At 41.4% G+C, this 19588-nt stretch overlaps 1 protein-coding gene across 3 annotated transcripts in view; it reads right to left on the reverse strand.

Moving 5' to 3' along the window:
- The window catches only part of lactb2 (lactamase, beta 2), a 46252-nt gene that overhangs the window by 5462 nt on the left and 21202 nt on the right, over positions 1 to 19588 (reverse strand). For all 3 annotated transcript variants that reach the window (XM_060822738.1, XM_060822739.1, XM_060822740.1), the window contains 3 exons: positions 15359 to 15537; positions 6965 to 7113; positions 4137 to 4218 (listed from right to left, as the gene is read on the reverse strand). In XM_060822738.1, coding sequence (XP_060678721.1) covers positions 4137 to 4218; positions 6965 to 7113; positions 15359 to 15537 — 410 coding nt within the window. The remainder of the gene's footprint in view (positions 1 to 4136; positions 4219 to 6964; positions 7114 to 15358; positions 15538 to 19588) is intronic.

The raw sequence follows: 19588 nt of genomic DNA on the forward strand, positions 1-19588 counted from the left end.
CCCTGGCCCTACTGTCATCTCTGGAACATCTGGATGACAAGGATACCTACATCAAGCTCCTACTTATTGACTTTAGTTCTGCCTTCAACACTATAATTCTGAACTCTGGGACCTAGGTCTCTGCTCACTCCTCTGTGAATGAGTTCTCAGCTTCCTAACCAACAGACCGCAATAAGGACAGGCGGCAACACTTCCTCCACTATAATCCTCAACACTGCTGCCCCACAAGACATTCCTGATGAAGGGCTCTTGGCCAAAACGTCGATTCTCCTGCCTTCGGATGCTGCCCGATCTACTGTGCTTTTCCAGCACCCCACTCTCAACTCTGCGCACTGAGCTCTCTACTATACTCCTTACAACACACGCACTTGACTGTGTCACCAAATTCTGCACCAATTCCATTTACAAGTTTGCTGATGACACCACCGTTGTAGGTAAGATCTTAAACAATGACGAGATGGAGTGTAGGAAGTAGATAGAGTGCTTAGCGGCATGGTGTAAAGACAATAATCTCTCCATTGACATCAGCAAAACAAAGGAGCTGGTCACTGACTTCAGGAAGTAGAGTCGGGGGCAGGCCCCTATCTGCATCAACAATGCTGAGGTGGAGATGGTTAACATCACCAAGTACCTGGAAATGACTATCACCAACAATCTGTCCCGATCTACCCATGCTGACGTTATTGTCAAGAAAGCTCAACAGCACCTCTACTTCCTCAGGAGGCTAAGGAAATTCAGTATGTCTGTAAAGACTTACAAATTTTTGGAGGTGCACCACAGAAAGTATCCTATTTCTATGGATACTGAAATCCATACACACTACATCAACTACATCTACTTCATCCACCTGTTTGGTCACCTTCTCGAAGAACTCAATAAAGTTAGTGAGGCATGAGCTACCCTTCACAAAACCGTATTGACTACTCCTAATCAACTTATTCCTTTTTAGATGATTGTAAATCCCATCTCTTATAACCTTTTCCAATACTTTACCCATAACCAAAGTAAGGCTACTGGTCTATAATTACCAGGGTTGTCTCTGCTCCCCTTCTTGAACAAAGGAAGAACATATGCTATCCTCCATTTTTGTGGCAGTATTCCTCTGGACAATGATGACATAAAGATCAAAGCCAAAGGGCCTGCAATCTCCTCCCTGGCTTCCCAGGCAGTGTGGTTTGACAAGTGGTCTTCCCAAGACCACAAGAAACGACAGAGTTGTGACCACAATCCAGTCCATCACGCAAACTACCCTCCCATCATTTAACTTCACCTTCCCTTCCTGCTGAATCGGGAAAGCAACCAACAAAATCATACACCCCTCCCTTCCTGGTTATACTCTTTTCCACTCTCTTTCATCAGACAGAAGATATAAAAGTTTGAATACACATACTAACACATTCAAAAACATTCTTTCCCATGGTTATCAGGCTTATGAATTGACCTCTTCAATGTTAATTTTGATCTCTCTCTGCATCTTCTCTGCATCTGTAACACTATATCCTGTACTCTATTCTGTTACCCTGCTGCACTTGTACAGTATGATCTGCCTGAAACGCACAGATGTGCAGCTACTCTGAAGTAGCCTCTGGAAATGTGATATGTATGGTAGGAAAGTACACCATTCAAATCAGTGATACCATGGTTTCTCTACATTACAGCACAGTATAGTAGATTCCTGATGAAGGGCTTTTGCCCGAAACGTCGAATTTCCTGTTCCTTGGATGCTGCCTGATCAGCTGCGCTTTAACCAGCAACATATTTTCAGCTCATTACAGCATAGTATGGATGGAGCATATGCACATCCTGACTAACCTCTCCATCACAGATGCAAAGAGATATGTGCTATCAGCTTTCTCTTCCAGGTCTCAAAACAGAAAGTACCTATGTAAGGATGATCACAGGTCTAAGGGTTATATTGATACAGCAACTTCTCTCACTACTGCTGAAGAAACTGATTAGATTTAATATTCAAAAATCACATATGATACGAAATAGAAGCTATATCCATACAATCTGGATTGTAACTATTATCATTTAGTCTGCAGATCTGGTTTTTGCTAAGGTGGTAATGAATGTCAGCAATTTGTACTGCTGCATGCAGAAGGGGAGGATGGAGACAAGACTATTGCATTATGGAGATGTAGTAATCAATGGAACAGTTTATTGCATTAAACAGAACAAAGAAAAAAGAAAAGAGAACAAAGAAAATTTACAGCCCAGAAACAGGCCCTTCGTCCCTCCAAGCCTGAGCCAATCCAAATCCACTGTCTAAACCTATCGCCCAATTCCTAAGTATCTGTATCCCTCTGCTCTCCGTTTACTCATGCATCTGTCCAGACACATCTTAAATGAATTTACCGTCCTTGCCTCTACCACCTCTGCTGGCAACGCGTTTCAGGCACCTACCACCCTGTGTAAAGTACTTGCCACGTGTATCCCTCTTAAATTTTTCAGCTCTCACCTTGAAAGCGTGACCTCTCGTTATTGAATCCTTCACCATGGGAAAAAGCTTATCTCCATCTACTCTGTCTATACCCTTCATGATCTTGTAAACCTCAATAAGGTCCCCCCTCAATCTTCTTTTTCTAATGAAAACAATCCTAAACTACTCAACCTCTCTTCTGAGTGAGCATCTTCCATACCAGGCAACATCCACACAAACCTTCTTTGTACCCTCTCCATATCCAATGTGGTGACCAGAACTGTACACAGTAATCTAGATGCGGCTGAATTAGACTGCAAAGAAAAGCAGAATTTTCTGTGCCTTTTAGGCACAGGTTAGAAGATAGGATTATGGGATTAGAGCTGTTGTTTAGAATTGGAGGCGGGGGGGGGGGGGGGGGGGGGGGGGCGGGGTAGCTGATCTTTTTCTGCTGCTGTGCCGTTGTGTCAGCAGTAAGAAAACAGGCAAAAATCATCATCCATCAGGAGGCTAATTGAGCCACTTCAAATGTACAATTGTCACTTCCTGCCAATTTAAGACTAAAATAAGGAGGAATTTCTTCTCTCAGAAGATTGGTATCTTTGGAACTCCCTACTATATAGAGCTGCGGGAACAGAGATTTTGTGTATATTTAAGACTGAGTTAGATAGATTCATGATCAGCAGGGGATTCCAGGATGATAGAGAAAATGCAGCAAAGTAGATCTTAGGAATGTTGATTCAGCTAAAATGCGAAGGAATGGTGGAGCAGGCTCCTGTTCCTCTCTCGTGCTCTTTTGGAAAGCACCTATGGTTACATGGGTGGAATCTTTGAACCTTGAGGAAACCTGCCACAATGCACTATGTAGAGTCCTGTCATAATATTACGGGCAGCTGACAGCAAAGCTAGGCACATTAAAAAGAAATTTATTCAAATAATTGCCAAAGGATGTTAAATAATAGTTTGTATTGCCGAAATGATTAAAAACCAAGTTAAATCTCCGTTTGTTATGTGACAGACACATATGAAGTAATATAATGAGCTGTTACATTGACAAAGAGGTTCCTGTTTTCATTGTTATTTTGTTGAATAACTTTTGGATTTGCCAGGAACATATTGCCTTTTCCTCCACTGAACATACATACTATTAAGCTACTACCTGTGGCCACTTAGTGAAACATTTACTCTTGTTTGTGCTATATTACAGCACAGAAGTGTATCAGTGTAAATTATCAAGATGGCCAGCTCCTCTTCGGAGAGGAAACTGACAAAGAATAATATCATTTAACATCTTACTGACAGAACTCTTGATCCCAGATGTGCCATGTCATTATCCATCTATTTTACTCCTAAGAGGATTTGAAATATCACTTAAATCCTGCTTTTATCCAACAGCTTAGTATGTCTTTTCAACCTTAAAAGGATTCAAGCATGCTCTAGTACCAGTTTCCTTGTGACTTTGACTATCAAGGGAAAGATCATAATCTTCCATTTAGTCAAACCTATCCGCATTCACACAGACTGGTTCTCAGGATTAATGGTCATCAATATCCTTCTAGTGGATCAGCGGTTTTGCCCAATAATCATTTAGTTTGGTAGTTACTGTCTTGAGTTCTAAAATGTAAATAGACCTCATAACTACCCCATCCTGGGAACACTAATGTAACGAGAACAAGTTTCCATTATTTTAGTCATCAATGTTGAGAACACTTACTTATTTTCCCTTCTTTTCCCAACTTTTTCAGGTGGTGGGTGAGATTAACTTCAGCTGCTTGATGTAAATGTGCTGGAGTATCCTATTGGAAAAGAAATCGTACATTAAATCTTGTATTCTACTAAGAAAACACAATTACATTTATTTAAAAAATGGTTTGAAAATTATTCTAATTTAAAATGATTAGTCTGAGCAATTTAAATCCAATTCCATGTTGACAAAGGAAGAATTTAAAAATTTCATTGATATAGCACCTTTCACAACCTCAGGATGTCCTAATGTTCTTTACAGTCAGTAAGTTCAGCACCTAGTAACTGTTATAATACAGCAACAATAGTAGTCAACTTGATCCCAGATGCTCAACAAACAGCAACGCAGTAACCAGATAATACTTTTGACTATATTGGTTAAGGAATAAATACTGACCAAGGCACTGGAGAGAACTTACTGCATCCAAGTGCTATAGGTTGAACGAAATCTGTTTTATCTAAAAAGGATGAGTGCGAATTGCCTGTGTTAGGTTAACAAAATTTAGTCTTGAGATGAGAGTATAATTGGCAAGGCCAATATTTATTGTCCATTCTTAGTTGTCTTTTGAAAAGGTACTACTGGTGGATTTTCTTTTTGAACTGCTGTAGTCTGTCTGGTGAAAGTGCCTCAAAAATTAAGTAGGCAGTTCCAGGATGTCAATCCAACAATAATGAAAGAGAGGTGATAGAAGTCTAAGTCAGGAAGTTCATTAGCTTGGAGGTGGTGGGGTCTGCACATGCTGTTTCCCATATCCTTCGAGGCTAGTTTGGAAAATATAGCCAAAGATGCCTTTGTGCGTTGTTCCAGGATATCCTATGATCAGTACACACTGTAGCGATGCAACATTGCAAGTAGAGGGAATTAAGCAAGTGGCAAGTGTTCCAAAATACTGATAAGTTCTGATCTGCAGGTGCCAGGTACACTTTCGGGAGTCAGGTTAAAATTCAGTGATTGAGTAAGTGAATCACTCATCACATATTACACAGCTTCGGATCTGTTCCAGAATCGGGGCATTTATCCAGCTTCTCCAGTTCAGGTTCTACTTAAGGGGACCTTCAGGAGGACTATGGTGGAGGTTTCAGCAACTGTACTGCGTTTCAATATGGTAATAATGGACTATGAGATTTGACATCCATCAGCTGATTTTAAAACCTGGAACTTTTCATTGACTAAAATGGTTTCAAAAAACGTTAAAGCACTGAATTAAGATGGTCTGTGATTACCTGACCCAAGTTGAACCAACTCTTGAAGCCAATAATAAACAAAAATCTGTCTGAGATGAAATTCATATCATTACACAATGTCACTGAAACTTGGATCCATTTCTCCTTTTCCAGGTAAGTTTCACATTGTGCAGGTGAAACCAGCCTGCAGATCATCCAGCTGGAGAAAAGAAAATGAAACCAGACACGGGAATGAGCTGTATTTCAGACAACTGCTTTTGGACAAAGCATAGAGGGATAAACATTGATTTGTAATAGCTGAACTTCTTCAAGGTTGATGCTTGGTGAAGAGCAGGTCAGAGAAACATCCACTCACCGAAAACTCAAGGACATCTACAAACTTCGTTTGCTGAGAATATAAGTCGCTGATTTAGCAACTGTGGTCTCAGGTGAAAACCTAACTCCTCAAAGACACTAAGGACTTTTAAACTGCTTATTATTTTATCTTCCTGACTGCAACAGGTACTTATTTTTTAAAAAAGCTTTATGCCTAAAATCATAGAGTCTCACAGCATGGAAAAAGACCCTTCAGTCCAACTTGTCCATGACAACCAAATTTCCCAAACTAACCTCACCCCACTTGCCTGTATTTTGCCCATATCCGTCCAAATCTTACCTATTCATTTATCTGTCCAAATATCTTTTAAATGTTGTAACTGTACCTACCACTTTCACTGGCAGGTCACCCCACATACGAACCACCCTTTGTGTGGGAAAGTTGTCCCTCAGGTCCCTTTTAAGTCTTTCTCCTCTCCCCCCATCTTAAAAATACACCCCCTTGTTTTGAACTCTCTCACCCTAGGGAAACGACTTCTGCTATTCATCTTATCTTTGCCCCTCATGATCTTATAAACCTTTAATGTCACCTCACAACCTCCTATGCTCCAATAAAAAAAGGTCCCAGCCTCTCCATATAACTAAAGCCCTCTATTCCCGGCAACATCCTGGTACTTCTGAACACATCTTGTGAATCCTCGTCAATTTAATATCAGTAAACAGCACCTTTTCTGACAGTAGGTGGCAGGGAAGGTCATTGATGAGGCGGTTAAAGGCAGTTGGACACATTATGTCTTGTGAATGAGATGACTGGCATTCAACAACAATCACTTTTTTTTGTACTGGGATTAGTTTTTCTCTAATCCCCAATGATTTAACCTTTACTAGGGCTCTTTAGTGTTACACTCAACTGAATGTTAACCTTGACATTACGGTTGACTATTCTTATTTCACCTCAACTTCTGGTATTCAGCTTCTGACCTTGTTTCGACCAAGATTGTAATGTTGTCTACAAGTGGACAGTGCAATGGAGCCCTAACTTATCAAGACACTGATAAGTATCATTTGATATCAATTATCAACTCAATCCAGTTAGTCATAGAATGGTGGAGGTCAGGATACTACTTGATCTATTGTGACTATGTCAATCAGTAAGTCACACTTCCTGCTTTTTCATTGGAACTGCGCATTTTTCTGTCTCCAGGTGCTTAACTGGTTCCCGTTTGAAAGTCAATAACGAATATGAATTAAGAACACTATCCTGCATTTTGATCATAAACAAGCCAAAATAAAGTTTACCTTATAAACACTTTTAACAAGTTCCATTGGGGTGAAATATTGCTCTGAATCCTCCTGAAAAACCGTTAAAATCTGTTGTTCCCTCAAGTTTCTGTGAGCTATGTACTCTCGAATTTTTTCAGATGCATCTTGCACAACTGGGCCATGTCCTGAAATTCAAAACAAAAACAGAACACAAGAGGAGGGATTTTGTATGGCTGCATTTTGATTAGGCATCCAGAAAACAGAAAGACATTTATGAAACCAAGAATACTGGTGACTTGGATGACTAGCTCTCTGTAACACATTAATTGGTTGAGTTTATTGTTCCATCTGGCTGGATACCTTATGTTATTTCTGTTCAATACAGATCTGAACAACATATAGAAGCTGAGGTGCAAAGCAGGTGAAAGAAATAACAGTTTGATTCTAGGTATTCAAATGCATTTATGGCATTGGGGAAGACGTGCGTGAAATTTGCATTTTTTTGGTTTCTAATTTGCTCTCATTTCATGTTTTCTTTGTATCAGCTTTTTGTTCAAGGCTCCAAGTTCATATTTTAAGGAAATGTTCAACAACTGTACATAGAGAAGCACTAAATGGATCCATGACTATTGATTATACACATTTTGTTTACTTTGAATGAAATGCTTCAGCTGTAAATTTATGTATTTGCATTATTTTATTTTTCTCAGCTGATTCTGCATAATTCTAATGTGTCAGAGTTATACAGGAATAAGAGGGAGGGAATTTTGACCCAGTGACACTGAAGGAATGGTGATAGATTTCCAAGTCAGGATTGTGAGCGGCTTGGAGAGAAACATGCAGAAGGTGTTCCCATGTGTCTGCTGCCCTATGTCCTTCTAGATGCAAGTGGTTTTCAAAGATGCTGTTTAATGATGCAGTGCACCTTGTAGACAGTATACCCTGCTGCTATTGAACATTGGTGGTGGAGGGAGTAAATTTCAAGATTATAATTAAGGGGGAAAAAAAAATCAACATTGCCCGCAACTTCAAAACTTAGCAGCATACTAACCCAACCTGTCCCAGACTCATGAACAACCTAAGGGCTAGTTGGGTACACATTACCAATGAATGAACGCTTTGCAAAATGCTATTCCTTCTCCAATAACCTGAACATTTGCTCAAGTAGTTTCCACCTCCCCACAAAGCTGTATATGCATATAAAAAGCAGCTTCTGGAACTACACTGACATTTACAAGAACTGCAAGTCTGTTTCTCCATTCTCCCATTTTTATTCATCTCCACGCGTGTGCTGCCCTTTGCTACTCCAGTTGGGAGGGTTTAAATTAAAATGGCAGGAGGATGGGAATGTGTACAGAGAAAGAAGAGGGAGGGAAACAAGGGCAAAAACAAAAGACAGATTAGAAAATTGGAAAAAATGGTAGTCAGAGATAAAAGGGCAGGAATCAAACAGGACCACATTGCACAATAATGCAAACAGGACTAAGAATGTTAAAAAGCCTTAAAGCTCCAGTGTCTTAATGCACAGGGTATTAGCAATAAAGTGGATGAATTAATTGTGCAAACAATTATAAATGGGTATGATATAGTAGTTGGGATTACGGAGACATGGCTGTAGGGTGACAAAGGACAGGAACTGAATATCTGGGGCTGGTTAGTTTTTAGGAAGGACAGCCAAAAAGGAAAAGGAGGTGGGGTAGCATTGCTGGTTAAAGAGGCAATTACTACAACAGTGAGGAAGGATATTAGTTCTGGTGAAGTGGAATCTGTATGGGTGGAACATCAAGGGACAGAAAACGACAATGAGGGTTATAAACAGAGTCCGTAGTTGTTATGCTAAGAAAGGCATTAGCCTGGAAATTAGAAATGCAAACAATAAAGATACAGCTGTAAGTTGAGCAACTTTAACTTGTACATAGATTGGGCAAATCAATACCATAAAGGAGGAATTCCTGGAGTGTGAAAGTTTTCTACATCAATACATTGAGGAACCAACTAGAGAACAGACTATCCCAGACTGTGTAATAATAAAGGATTAATCAGCAATCTAGCTGTGTAAGGCCCCTTGGAGAAACAGCAATATGAAAGGATCCGTCATTAAGATGGAGAGTGCCATACTTGATTATGAGACTAGGGTCCTGAATCGAAATAAAAGGAACCTGGGTTGGAATTGGGTGACAGTTAGCTAAAGCAAATTGGAGAACATTCATTAAAGGAATGATGGTGGATGGGCAATGGTAATTTTTTGAAGGAACTGCAACAATTGCTCAGTCTCATCTGGGTCAAAACTAAAATGGGAAAGGTGGCCTGACCATGGTTACCAAGAGAAATTAGAGATAGTATCAGAACCAAAGAAGGGCCATTTAACCTGGACAAAAAAAGCAGCAGACTTGTAGACTGGGAAGAGTTTAGATTTCAAAGGAGGAGAAAGGATTAATTAAGAAGGGGAATAATTTAAAGGGAAGATAAAAACTGAAGAGAAAAAGGCCAGTGAAAACAACTTTAGATTCCTTACAATCAGAAACAGAGAAAGTTATAAAGAGGAACAGAGAAACAGCAGGCTAACTAAATATATGCTTTGGTCCTGTGTTCACAAAGTAGGACATGAATAACGTCCCAAAAATGTTGCGGAATACAGGGGTCTAATGAGATGGAACAACTGAAGGAAATCAGTATTAACTTAAAAATCACGCAACATCAGGTTACAGTCCAACAGGTTTAATTGGAAGCACTAGCTTTCAGAGTGCTGTTTCTTCATCAGCTGGTTGTGGAGTATAAGATTGTAAGACACATAACTTGCTATAAATTCTGTGTCTTACAGTCTTATACTCCATAACTACCTGATGAAGGAGCAGCGCTCAGAAAGCTAGTGTTTCCAATTAAACCTGTTGGACTATAACTTGGTGTTGTGTGATTTTTAACTTTGTACACCCCAGTCCAACACCGGCATCTTGAAATCAGTATTAGGTGTGAAAAAGCATTGGAGAATTTGATGGGAATAAATGCTGATAAATCCCCAGGTGTTGATAATCTACATGCAAGAAAGATTAAGGAAGTTGCCCCAGAAATAGTGGCTGCCTTGGTCGCCATCTTTCAAGATTCAATAGAGTCTGGAACAGTTCCAATGAATTAGAGGGTAGGTAATGTGATCCCACTATTTAAAAAGGGGGTATAGAAAAGCAAGTGAATTATAGACCAGTTAACCTCATAACAATAATGGAAATAATGCTGGAGTCTATTGTAAAAGATTTATTGGCAGACGATCAGAGTATGATGACAGGATTGGACAGAGCTGGAAAAGCGCAGCAGGTCAGGCAGCATCAAAGGTGCAGGAGAATCGATGTTTCGAGCTTATGCAGTCCTCACTTTCTCCCAGGATTGGACAGAGTCAGAATAGGTTTATGAAAGGGAAATGATGCTTGATAAATCTACTGGAATTTTTCAAGGTTATAGTGAGTAGAATTGACAAGGCTGAACCAGCAAATGTGATTTATTTGGACACACAGTCGGCTTTCTCTGAGATTCCATCTAAGAAATTAGTTAAAATTAAAGTGCATGGGATTAGGGGTAGTGTAGTGACATGGATGGAGAACTGGTTGGCAGACTGGAAACAAACAGCATGAGAAAGTGAGTCCTTTTCAGAGTGGTAGACAGTGAATAGTGGGGTACAACAGGGATCAATGCTTGGAGCCCAGCTATTCATATGAAACTTTAATAATTTTGGTGAGGTAAATAAATGTAATATCTTCAAGTTTTCAAATGACACAAAGCGAGGTGGGAGGATGAATTATGAGGAGGATGCAGAAATGCTTCAGTGTCATTTCAGAGTCAGTGGGCAAATACCTGGCAGATGAAGTACAATACAGATAACAAAAACAGGAAGGCAGATTATTATTTGAACAGTGATAGATTGGGGAAAAATATATTCGAAAAACAAGATTTAGGTCAATGGAAGCAACCATGCAGGTGTAGCAGGCAGTGAAGAAGGCAAATGGTATGTTGGCCTTCATAGCGAGAGGATTTGCAGACAGGAGCAGGGATGTCTTGCTACAATTATACAGGGTGAGAGGACACATTGGGTATTGTGTTCAGAAATGGTCCCCTTTGAGAAAAAGCATGTTCTGGCTATGGAAGGAATACAACCTGTCTGATTCCTGGGATGGCAGGATTGACGTATGAAGACGGACTGGATTGGTTAAGACTATATTTACTGAAGTTTAAAGGATGAGGAAGAATCTTAGAAACCTATAAAATTGTAACAGGACCATACAGGGTAAATGCAGGAAGGATATTCCAATGATCAAGGAGTCTAGAAGCAGGATTCACAGTCTAAGGATACAGGATAAAATATTTAAAACAGAGATGAAAAGAAATTTCTTCGCCCAGAGAGTTATGAGCCTGAAGAATTCTCTGCTAACAGAAAGTGGTTGAGGCCAACACACACTAAATGTTTCTTTAGAAGGAGATGGTTATAGTTCTTGGGGCTGGAGTAAGTGGGAACAGGGTGCCCAGTTGAATGATCAGCCTTGATCACATTAAACAGTGCAGCAAGCTCCTGGGGCCAAATGGTCTATGCCTGCTCCTGTTTTCTACATTTCCTCCCCTGCCTCTCTTTACTACCCTTCGCTCAATTATTCCCAATCTCCCTCAAGTCCCTGATTACTACATCTTCCCACTCTCAGAGGTCATTGTGCTCAGTGTCGTTTATTACTTCCTCTGAATAGTGTTCAACATAGAACAGTCTGGATTTGTGACGCAGGTGGTTGTTGGAGGAGTGTTGATCAGCAGAAGATTTCTTTAGCTTTGTGTGATAACTTTCACAGCTTGAACATTTGGTGTCAAAAATATTACTGAGGAGAAATGTAGAATCAACAGGGTGACAGTACCAGTTATTAATATCTGAGAAGATAATTTGTAGATTAAATAAAGCACAAGGTTGAAAACACTCCAGTTACTAGAAATTACCAAGCAATTATCAGGAGTCAGCTATAATTGTAGTATTTTACACAAGTGTTTTTTTAATGATCCAGAGGGAACTAGCTGTTGGATGGTAGAGTTAGAGAAAAAGAACTGCAGATGCTGGAATCCAAGGCACACAAGCAGGAGGTTGGAAGATCACAGCAAGCCAGGCAGCATCCAGAAGTGGAGAAGTCAAACATGGACTTCTCCACTTCCTGAAGCTGCCAGGCCTGCTGTGTTCTTCCAGGCTCCTGCTTGTCTGCCTGGGATGGGAAACTGTCAACTCTTCCATTCTTGGGCAATGAGAAAATTGGAAAAATTAAGGTAAAACCCTGGAAGTTACAAAGAAAAAGAAATAAATCACTTAGGTAATTGATCAACATGCTACTTATAAGTTGTCATTACATTGTTCAATATACGTCTCTGAAAACCATGTTATCTGTTGATTAAAATGATCACATAACCCCTAATTAAATACCATAACCAAAAGGCTACTGAGACTACTCCATCCATCTGGATGAAAACACTAACATACGTAATAGATTAGAGAACACTTCATGCTGATAACTATTTCATTTATTCTTTCCACTTTGTTTTCAATTTTCTTCTGGCATATTATTCCTGATTGGCCCATTCCCCATGAGTTGGGAACACAAGTATATACATTCTATCGAACCAATGAAAACACAACAGCTAAGACCATGCCATGTCTTGCCTGACTGATAGAAAACGCCCCGATTAGGTCGAACCAAATACAGGGTGAGAGCCAGAATCCTTCCTGATTTTTCCTGTCTTGCAAATCAATGAGCCCTGAAACTAATTTCAGCATCACAATTGCTACATTGGATTAGATCCCTTCAATTAGAAAGAACAGGGGTGTGTATTTTCAGTGCTACACTAAATAATGCAAACATATAAACATAAAAATTAGGAGCAGAAAACTGCCAGAAGGACCCTCTGACATACTCTGCCATTCAATAAGATCACTGATCCAATTACTCCACATTCCCACGTCCCTAGAGAATCTTTCACCACTTATCAGTAATCTATGTCTGTCAAATATTCAAGTCTGCTTCCATTGCCTCTTGAGGAAAAGTTCCAAAGATTCATGATCTTCTATGACAAAATAATTCTGCTCATCCATGTCTTAAATGAGATTATTATTAAACAGTGATCCCCAGTTTTAGATTCTCTGACAAAACGAAACTCATGTACCCTGGTCAAAAGCTCTCAGGATCTGATATATTTCAATCAAATTGCCTCTTATTCTTCTAAACCACAGCAGATATGAGCCTACTCTGTAATTAACCAACCCACCCAATCTAGCTATCAATCTGATAAACCTTCTCTCAATTGCTTCCAGTGCATTTACAATCTTTCTTATATAAGGGGGACTAACAATGTAGACAGCACTCTAGAAATCATCTCAACCACACTATGCATAATTAAAACATAGCCTCCTTATTTTCCAACTCCTCTTCCAATAAGCAATAACACAATAACCATTAGCTTTCCTGATCCTTGTGTACCTGCACATTAACGTTTGGATACCAAATTCTAAGGTGGTGGTGGAGTAGGTAGCATCCTGGTTCCTGTGCCTGGGCCTTTTTTTGTGTACTATTACCCACTTCCTGTTCTTTTTTTCTCAAACATAACTGAGAAAGACAGCTCTTTGAAGTGACGGCAGATTCGATGCGCTCTGGAGTGGCAGTGGCATCTTCACAGGCAGTGTCACTGCAGAGTCGGTCAGTTGGTCTTTGAAGCCTGAAGTGGGACTCTTGCTTCCATATGGAGTGGGCCTCTGGTAGCAGCATGGTGTGGCTGGGAAACCCAAAGCAGGACTCCTGTTTCTGCGTGGTGTGCTCTGGGAAGATGAGAGTTGGAGTCTTGTTACCACATGGTGTGGTCTGGGGAGCCCGGAGTGGGAATCTTGTTACCGCGTGGTGTGGTCTGGGGAGCCCGGAGTGGGAATCTTGTTACCGCGTGGTGTGGTCTGGGGAGTCTGGACTGGGAGTCTTGTTACCACGTGGTGTGGTCCAGGGAACTCGGAGTGAAAGTCTTCTTACTGTGTGGTGTGGTCTGGGGAGCCCGGAGTGGAAGTCTTGTTACCGCGTGGTGTGGTCTGGGGAGTCTGGACTGGGAGTCTTGTTACCGCGTGGTGTGGTCTGGGGAGCCCGGAATGGGAATTTTGTTTCCACGTGGTGTGGTCTGGGGAGTCTGGACTGGGAGTCTTGTTACCGCGTGGTGTGGTCTGGGGAGCCCGGAGTGGGAGTCTTGTTACCGCGTGGTGTGATCTGAGGAGCCCGGAATGGGAGTCTTGCTACCGCGTGGTGTGGTCTGGGGAGCCCAGAGTGGGAATCTTGTTATCGCGTGGTGTGGTCTGGGGAGCCCGGAGTGGGAATCTTGTTATCGCGTGGTGTGGTCTGGGGAGCCCAGAGTGGGAATCTTCTTACCGCATGGTGTGGTCTGGGGAGCCCGGAGTGGGAATCTTGTTATCGCGTGGTGTGGTCTGGGGAGCCCGGAGTGGGAATCTTGTTACCGCGTGGTGTGGACTGGGGAGCCCGGAGTGGGAATCTTCTTACCGCATGGTGTGGTCTGGGGAGCCCAGAGTGGGAATCTTGTTACCGCGTGGTGTGGTCTGGGGAGCCCAGAGTGGGAATCTTCTTACCGCATGGTGTGGTCTGGGGAGCCCGGAGTGGGAATCTTGTTACCGCGTGGTGTGGTCTGCGGAGCCCAGAGTGGGAATCTTCTTACCGCATGGTGTGGTCTGGGGAGCCCGGAGTGGGAATCTTGTTATCGCGTGGTGTGGTCTGGGGAGCCCGGAGTGGGAATCTTGTTACCGCGTGGTGTGGACTGGGGAGCCCGGAGTGGGAATCCTCTTACCGCGTGGTGTGGTCTGGGGAGCTGGGAGTGGGAATCTTGTTACCGCGTGGTGTGGTCTGGGGAGCTGGGAGTGGGAATCTTGTTACCGCGTGGTGTGGTCTGAGGAGCTGGGAGTGGGAGTCTTGTTTCCTTGTGGTGTGGTCTGGGAAGCCCAGAGCAGACTCTGTCAGCGATGTGGCACGGGCTGGGAAGCTGATAGCGGGAGTCTGGTGGCAGCATGGTTTGAGCTGGCAAGCCCAAAGCAGGACTGTAGCAGCAGCGAAGAAAATTTTGGACTCTTTCTTTAAGTTATCTTTTTCAGAGTTCTATTCTAAGTTACTGCAAATGGTGCCTATGGGCAGTGATGCCACACATTTTTCACTGAATGCACATGACAATAAGGGATTCAATCAACCTGGGGCCCTCTGCATGACAAAGCATTCCAATCATTGGTGATACATGTATGAACCTTTCAGCAGTGCAGCTAGATTCATATAGAGAAAACTTTACAGAAGAATTATAAACTATCAATCAGTTAGTGAGCAGTGTATCACAGTGGAAGTAAAACAATGAACAATAAACATAAGAATTTTAGAATCACCTACTTACCTGGATATATTAAGTCAGCATTTATATTCAACAACTTTTCCAAAGATTGCATATAAGTGTACAAGTCTTCAAATACTGCTGTGCCTTCTCCCAGAATACAGTCTCCAGAAAATATGGCATTTTCCTCTTGCAGCAATAATGCCATGTGATCAGTGGTATGTCCTGGTGTGTAAATGACCCTGGGAGTAAAAGCAAGAATGCTATTCTGTTTTTCATATTAAAGAGAACTTCATACGAACTACTAACAGAACACTGGTTCATAACAGATAACTCATGGATGAATAGTTACAAACAGCAACAGATTTGAAAAGACACAACCTCCATTTACAACCATAAAGACGTACACTTATGTTGTACCTTTCAACATAATTAAACATCCCGAGACAATTTACCTGAGCATTATGAAACAAAATATGACAAAAAGGAGATACTAGTTCAGATGACCAAAAGCCTAGTTGAAAAGGTTGTTGAATCAATCAGTTGTATGAATCACTACAAAGTCTCAACTAAGAAATGAAACTGGACAGACCACGTGGCATTGACCTCAGCACAGGAAAAAACAACAGCAGAAATAGTCCTGCAAAGTCCTCCTTATAAATGTCTGGGGGCTAAGTGCCAAAATTGGGACAGCTGTCTCACACAGGAGTCAAGCAACAGCCTGAACCATATTTTGCAGACAATGCCCCAGACACTGGCAACACCATCCCTGGATTTGTCCTGGCCCATGGCACGACAGACCCAGCCAATGTGGTGGCACAGTGGGGCACAGCTGGGAGGGAGTTGCCTTGGGAGTCTTCAATATCGACTCCAGACACCATGAAGTCCCATCGCTTCAGGTTAAACATGGGCAAAGAATCCTCCCGCTGATAACTACGTACTATCCTCCCTTAGCTGACGAATCGGTACTCCTCCATGTTGAACACTGGACGCAGTAGTGAGGGTGGCAAGGGTGCAAAATGTACTCTAGGTGTGGGACTTCAATGCCCACCACCAAGCAGGGCTTGACAGCAGTACTCCTGATTGTGCTGGTCGGATCCCGCTAGACTGGGTCTGCAACAGCTGGTGGGGGAGCCAACAAGAGGGAAAAAGATCCAAACCCCATCCTCACCAATCTGCCAGCTGCAGATACACCTGTCACAGTATCGGTAAGAGTGACCATCAAACAGTCCTTGTGGAGACAAAGTCTTGCTTTAACATTGAGAATACTCTCCATGTCGTGTGGCAGTATCACTGGGCTAACTGGACAGATTTTGAACAGATCTGCAACTCAAGACTGGGCACTCATGGGGTGCTGTGGGCCATCAACAGCAGCAGAACTGTACCCCAGCACAATCTGTAACTTCATGGCCTTGCAAAACCCCCACACAACCATTACCATCAAGCCAACGGATCAACCCTGGTCCAATGGAGAGTGCAGAAGGAGCAGTACCAGGCATACCTAAAAACAAGTTGTCAATTGGGTGAAGCTACCAAACAGAATTCCTTACATGCCAAACAGAATAAGCAGCAAGTAATAAGACAGAGCTAAGCTAACCATGATGGACTGGGTGTCTCCCATCTTATGTCACAAAACTCGAACTGGAAATGGGAAAGTTCTGACCTCTGTCTTTTGCCTTTCTTCTGTATCAAGCTTTGCTAATTCTAATCCTACATACCAAATTCGGAACTGATCTAATACTAACTGCACACCTACACCCAAGTCAAACATTAATATGAGGTTAGAATTAGTGTGATGATCTCAAATGAGAGTTTTTTTTCCCAATAGGTCAGTGACTTCCAGGCTCTGTATCAGAATTCAGAAAACAGTCACATTTGAATGCTTTACCATGTACAGTTCTCTTTCAGAATTTCAAAACTGGCCAATCTCTTCAAGATAGAGGTATATAAGTTTTAAAAGCTACGTTTGAAAAATAATGTTGTAACGTACAACAAAATGCCTTCCAAATTCAAGACTACCTTGATCAACATAGCAGAGACAGTTTCATAAAATTTAGGTATTCAACAATCCAATCCCAAAGACTTTGCTTTTTCTATCTTCATTGAATCATTCAATGTGCACATTACATTCTATTACACTAAATTCTGCACCAATCTGCATTCCTTTCCATTTACACACATTAAAATCTAGTTGAGATTCATCTGATCTCTTTAAACACTCAATTATACTCTTTGAGTTGACTTGTTTGGTGGAATTACCTAATTTTATATTATTAAAACATAATGAGCAGCAAAAGAACATTATTAAATACCCAGGAAACTTCATTAATTGTGGTTGTTTCTGAGAACAATCCCTTTATTTCCCCAACTGCCTTTTATAGACAAGACTATTTGCAATCCAAGCAGAAAACTGTTATTTATACAGTAAGTTTTGATTTGGGGCGGCACGGTGGCACAGTGGTTAGCACTGCTGCTTCACAGCACCAGAGACCCGGGTTCAATTCCTGCCTCAGGTGACTGTCTGTGTGGAGTTTGCACGTTCTCCCCGTGTCTGTGTGGGTTTCCTCCGGGTGCTCCGGTTTCCTCCCACAGTCCAAAGATGTGCGGGTCAGGTGAATTGGCCACGCTAAATTGCCCGTAGTGTTAGGTAAGGGGTAAATGTAGGGGTATGGGTGGGTTGCGCTTCGGCGGGTCGGTGTGGACTTGTTGGGCCGAAGGGCCTGTTTCCACACTGTAAGTAATCTAATCTAATCTAATTTTCCCAAAAGTCTGACTGCCGACTTTCATTAAAAGCCTATTGAAAATCCACCAAATTATATTTATTAGATTAAAAATTTTCAGGACATTGGTAATGTATGTTACTGCATCTACAGTGATGTTAGCACATTATGGTAACTTTGCATTTTGGATAAACATGGACAATGACACATAATACACAAATATTATCTCCATTATTGACAGACTGACCAATTGTAATTCCACAATTACTCCAGAATCAAATTTCACATTTCTACTCTGGTTTGGACAGTATCCTCAACTTCATCTACAGTAAGGAATGCTGGCAAGGTGGATAAAGTCAAATGATTTCTCCAAGGTGGGTTATAGATTTTGTGTCAGACATATCTTGATGTGATGCAGTCTCCTCTCTCTGTATTTTTGGTTCTAGCTTCAGACTTGGCCTTCGATGCCTTCAAATAGCAGGTTGCAGGTGCTCCTCCGTTCCAGTGTTTGACACCCTTTTCTCAGATCTTATTCTCAGGCATAGGAGGCCATTTGCCCCATCATGCCTGCATAATGAGCAAAATTACTGAGAGATAAATTCCTGATTTTTCCCCAAACTCTTGTGCACTACATCTATCCAAATGATCATCCAATGCTCTCTCGAGTGCCTAAATTGTACTTACCTCCATCACATTTCACAGTCATGCATTCCATACCTTAACTACTCAATGAAAATGCTTTTTCTCACCTCGCTCTTGCTTCATTTATACATGATTTTAAGACTATGCCCTTTTGCTCTTGTTCCTTTTTCAAGCAGGAACAGTGCCTCCCTATCTACTCTACATGATTTTGAAAACCTCTCTCAAATCCTCTCAATCTTCTTTTCTCCATGGAGAGCTCTCCCCACTTTGTCAGTCTATTCGTATCATTGAAATTTCTCATTCCTGGAACCAGGTATTAAATTGATTTTTGATGCTTCATTTCTCAGTCCAGAATAGTGTTATAGGATCTCCTGCTTCCATTTAGGCAGCAGCTGAAGGCTTGGTTTAATATTTTGTCTGAAAAGGTAGCTCCTTCTACTTTAGAATATTTCCACATTACTCACTGCGTTATTTGCTGCTAATGTAGGGTGGGCCTTCAACCATCATCTTTCAACTCAATAATCCTAATAAATACATACATTATCTTGTTTGCTTCTAAGTGAAGTAATTTTCTCCAAGGGCCATTATTGCTGTGAATTTATTTGACCAGTTCATTAGCTATTTGCTCATGTTAATAGTAATGACCTATTATGAAACAACTATTTTTATCAGCTGCCTTTACGAGCTCCCCTCCAACTGTTATACTGATAACATGTAAACAAGACATTTGGTTTTGCTGGAAAAGTAAATGTGACTTTCAAAGTTAGAAAATCACCTTGATGGGAATAAGCTCCAAGTCATTTTGGTTTAAGCCCTGCTCCAGAGAAGCAGCACAGAACTCAAGGGGACACCGTATGAGCTTGCTGTTTGCAAACTGACTAGCATCCTTCCCGCTGTAGTTGCAACTGCACGTCAAAAATACTTCATTGGC

This window comes from Hemiscyllium ocellatum, chromosome 4 (genome assembly GCF_020745735.1).
Source record: "Hemiscyllium ocellatum isolate sHemOce1 chromosome 4, sHemOce1.pat.X.cur, whole genome shotgun sequence".
Classification (NCBI taxonomy): domain Eukaryota; kingdom Metazoa; phylum Chordata; class Chondrichthyes; order Orectolobiformes; family Hemiscylliidae; genus Hemiscyllium; species Hemiscyllium ocellatum.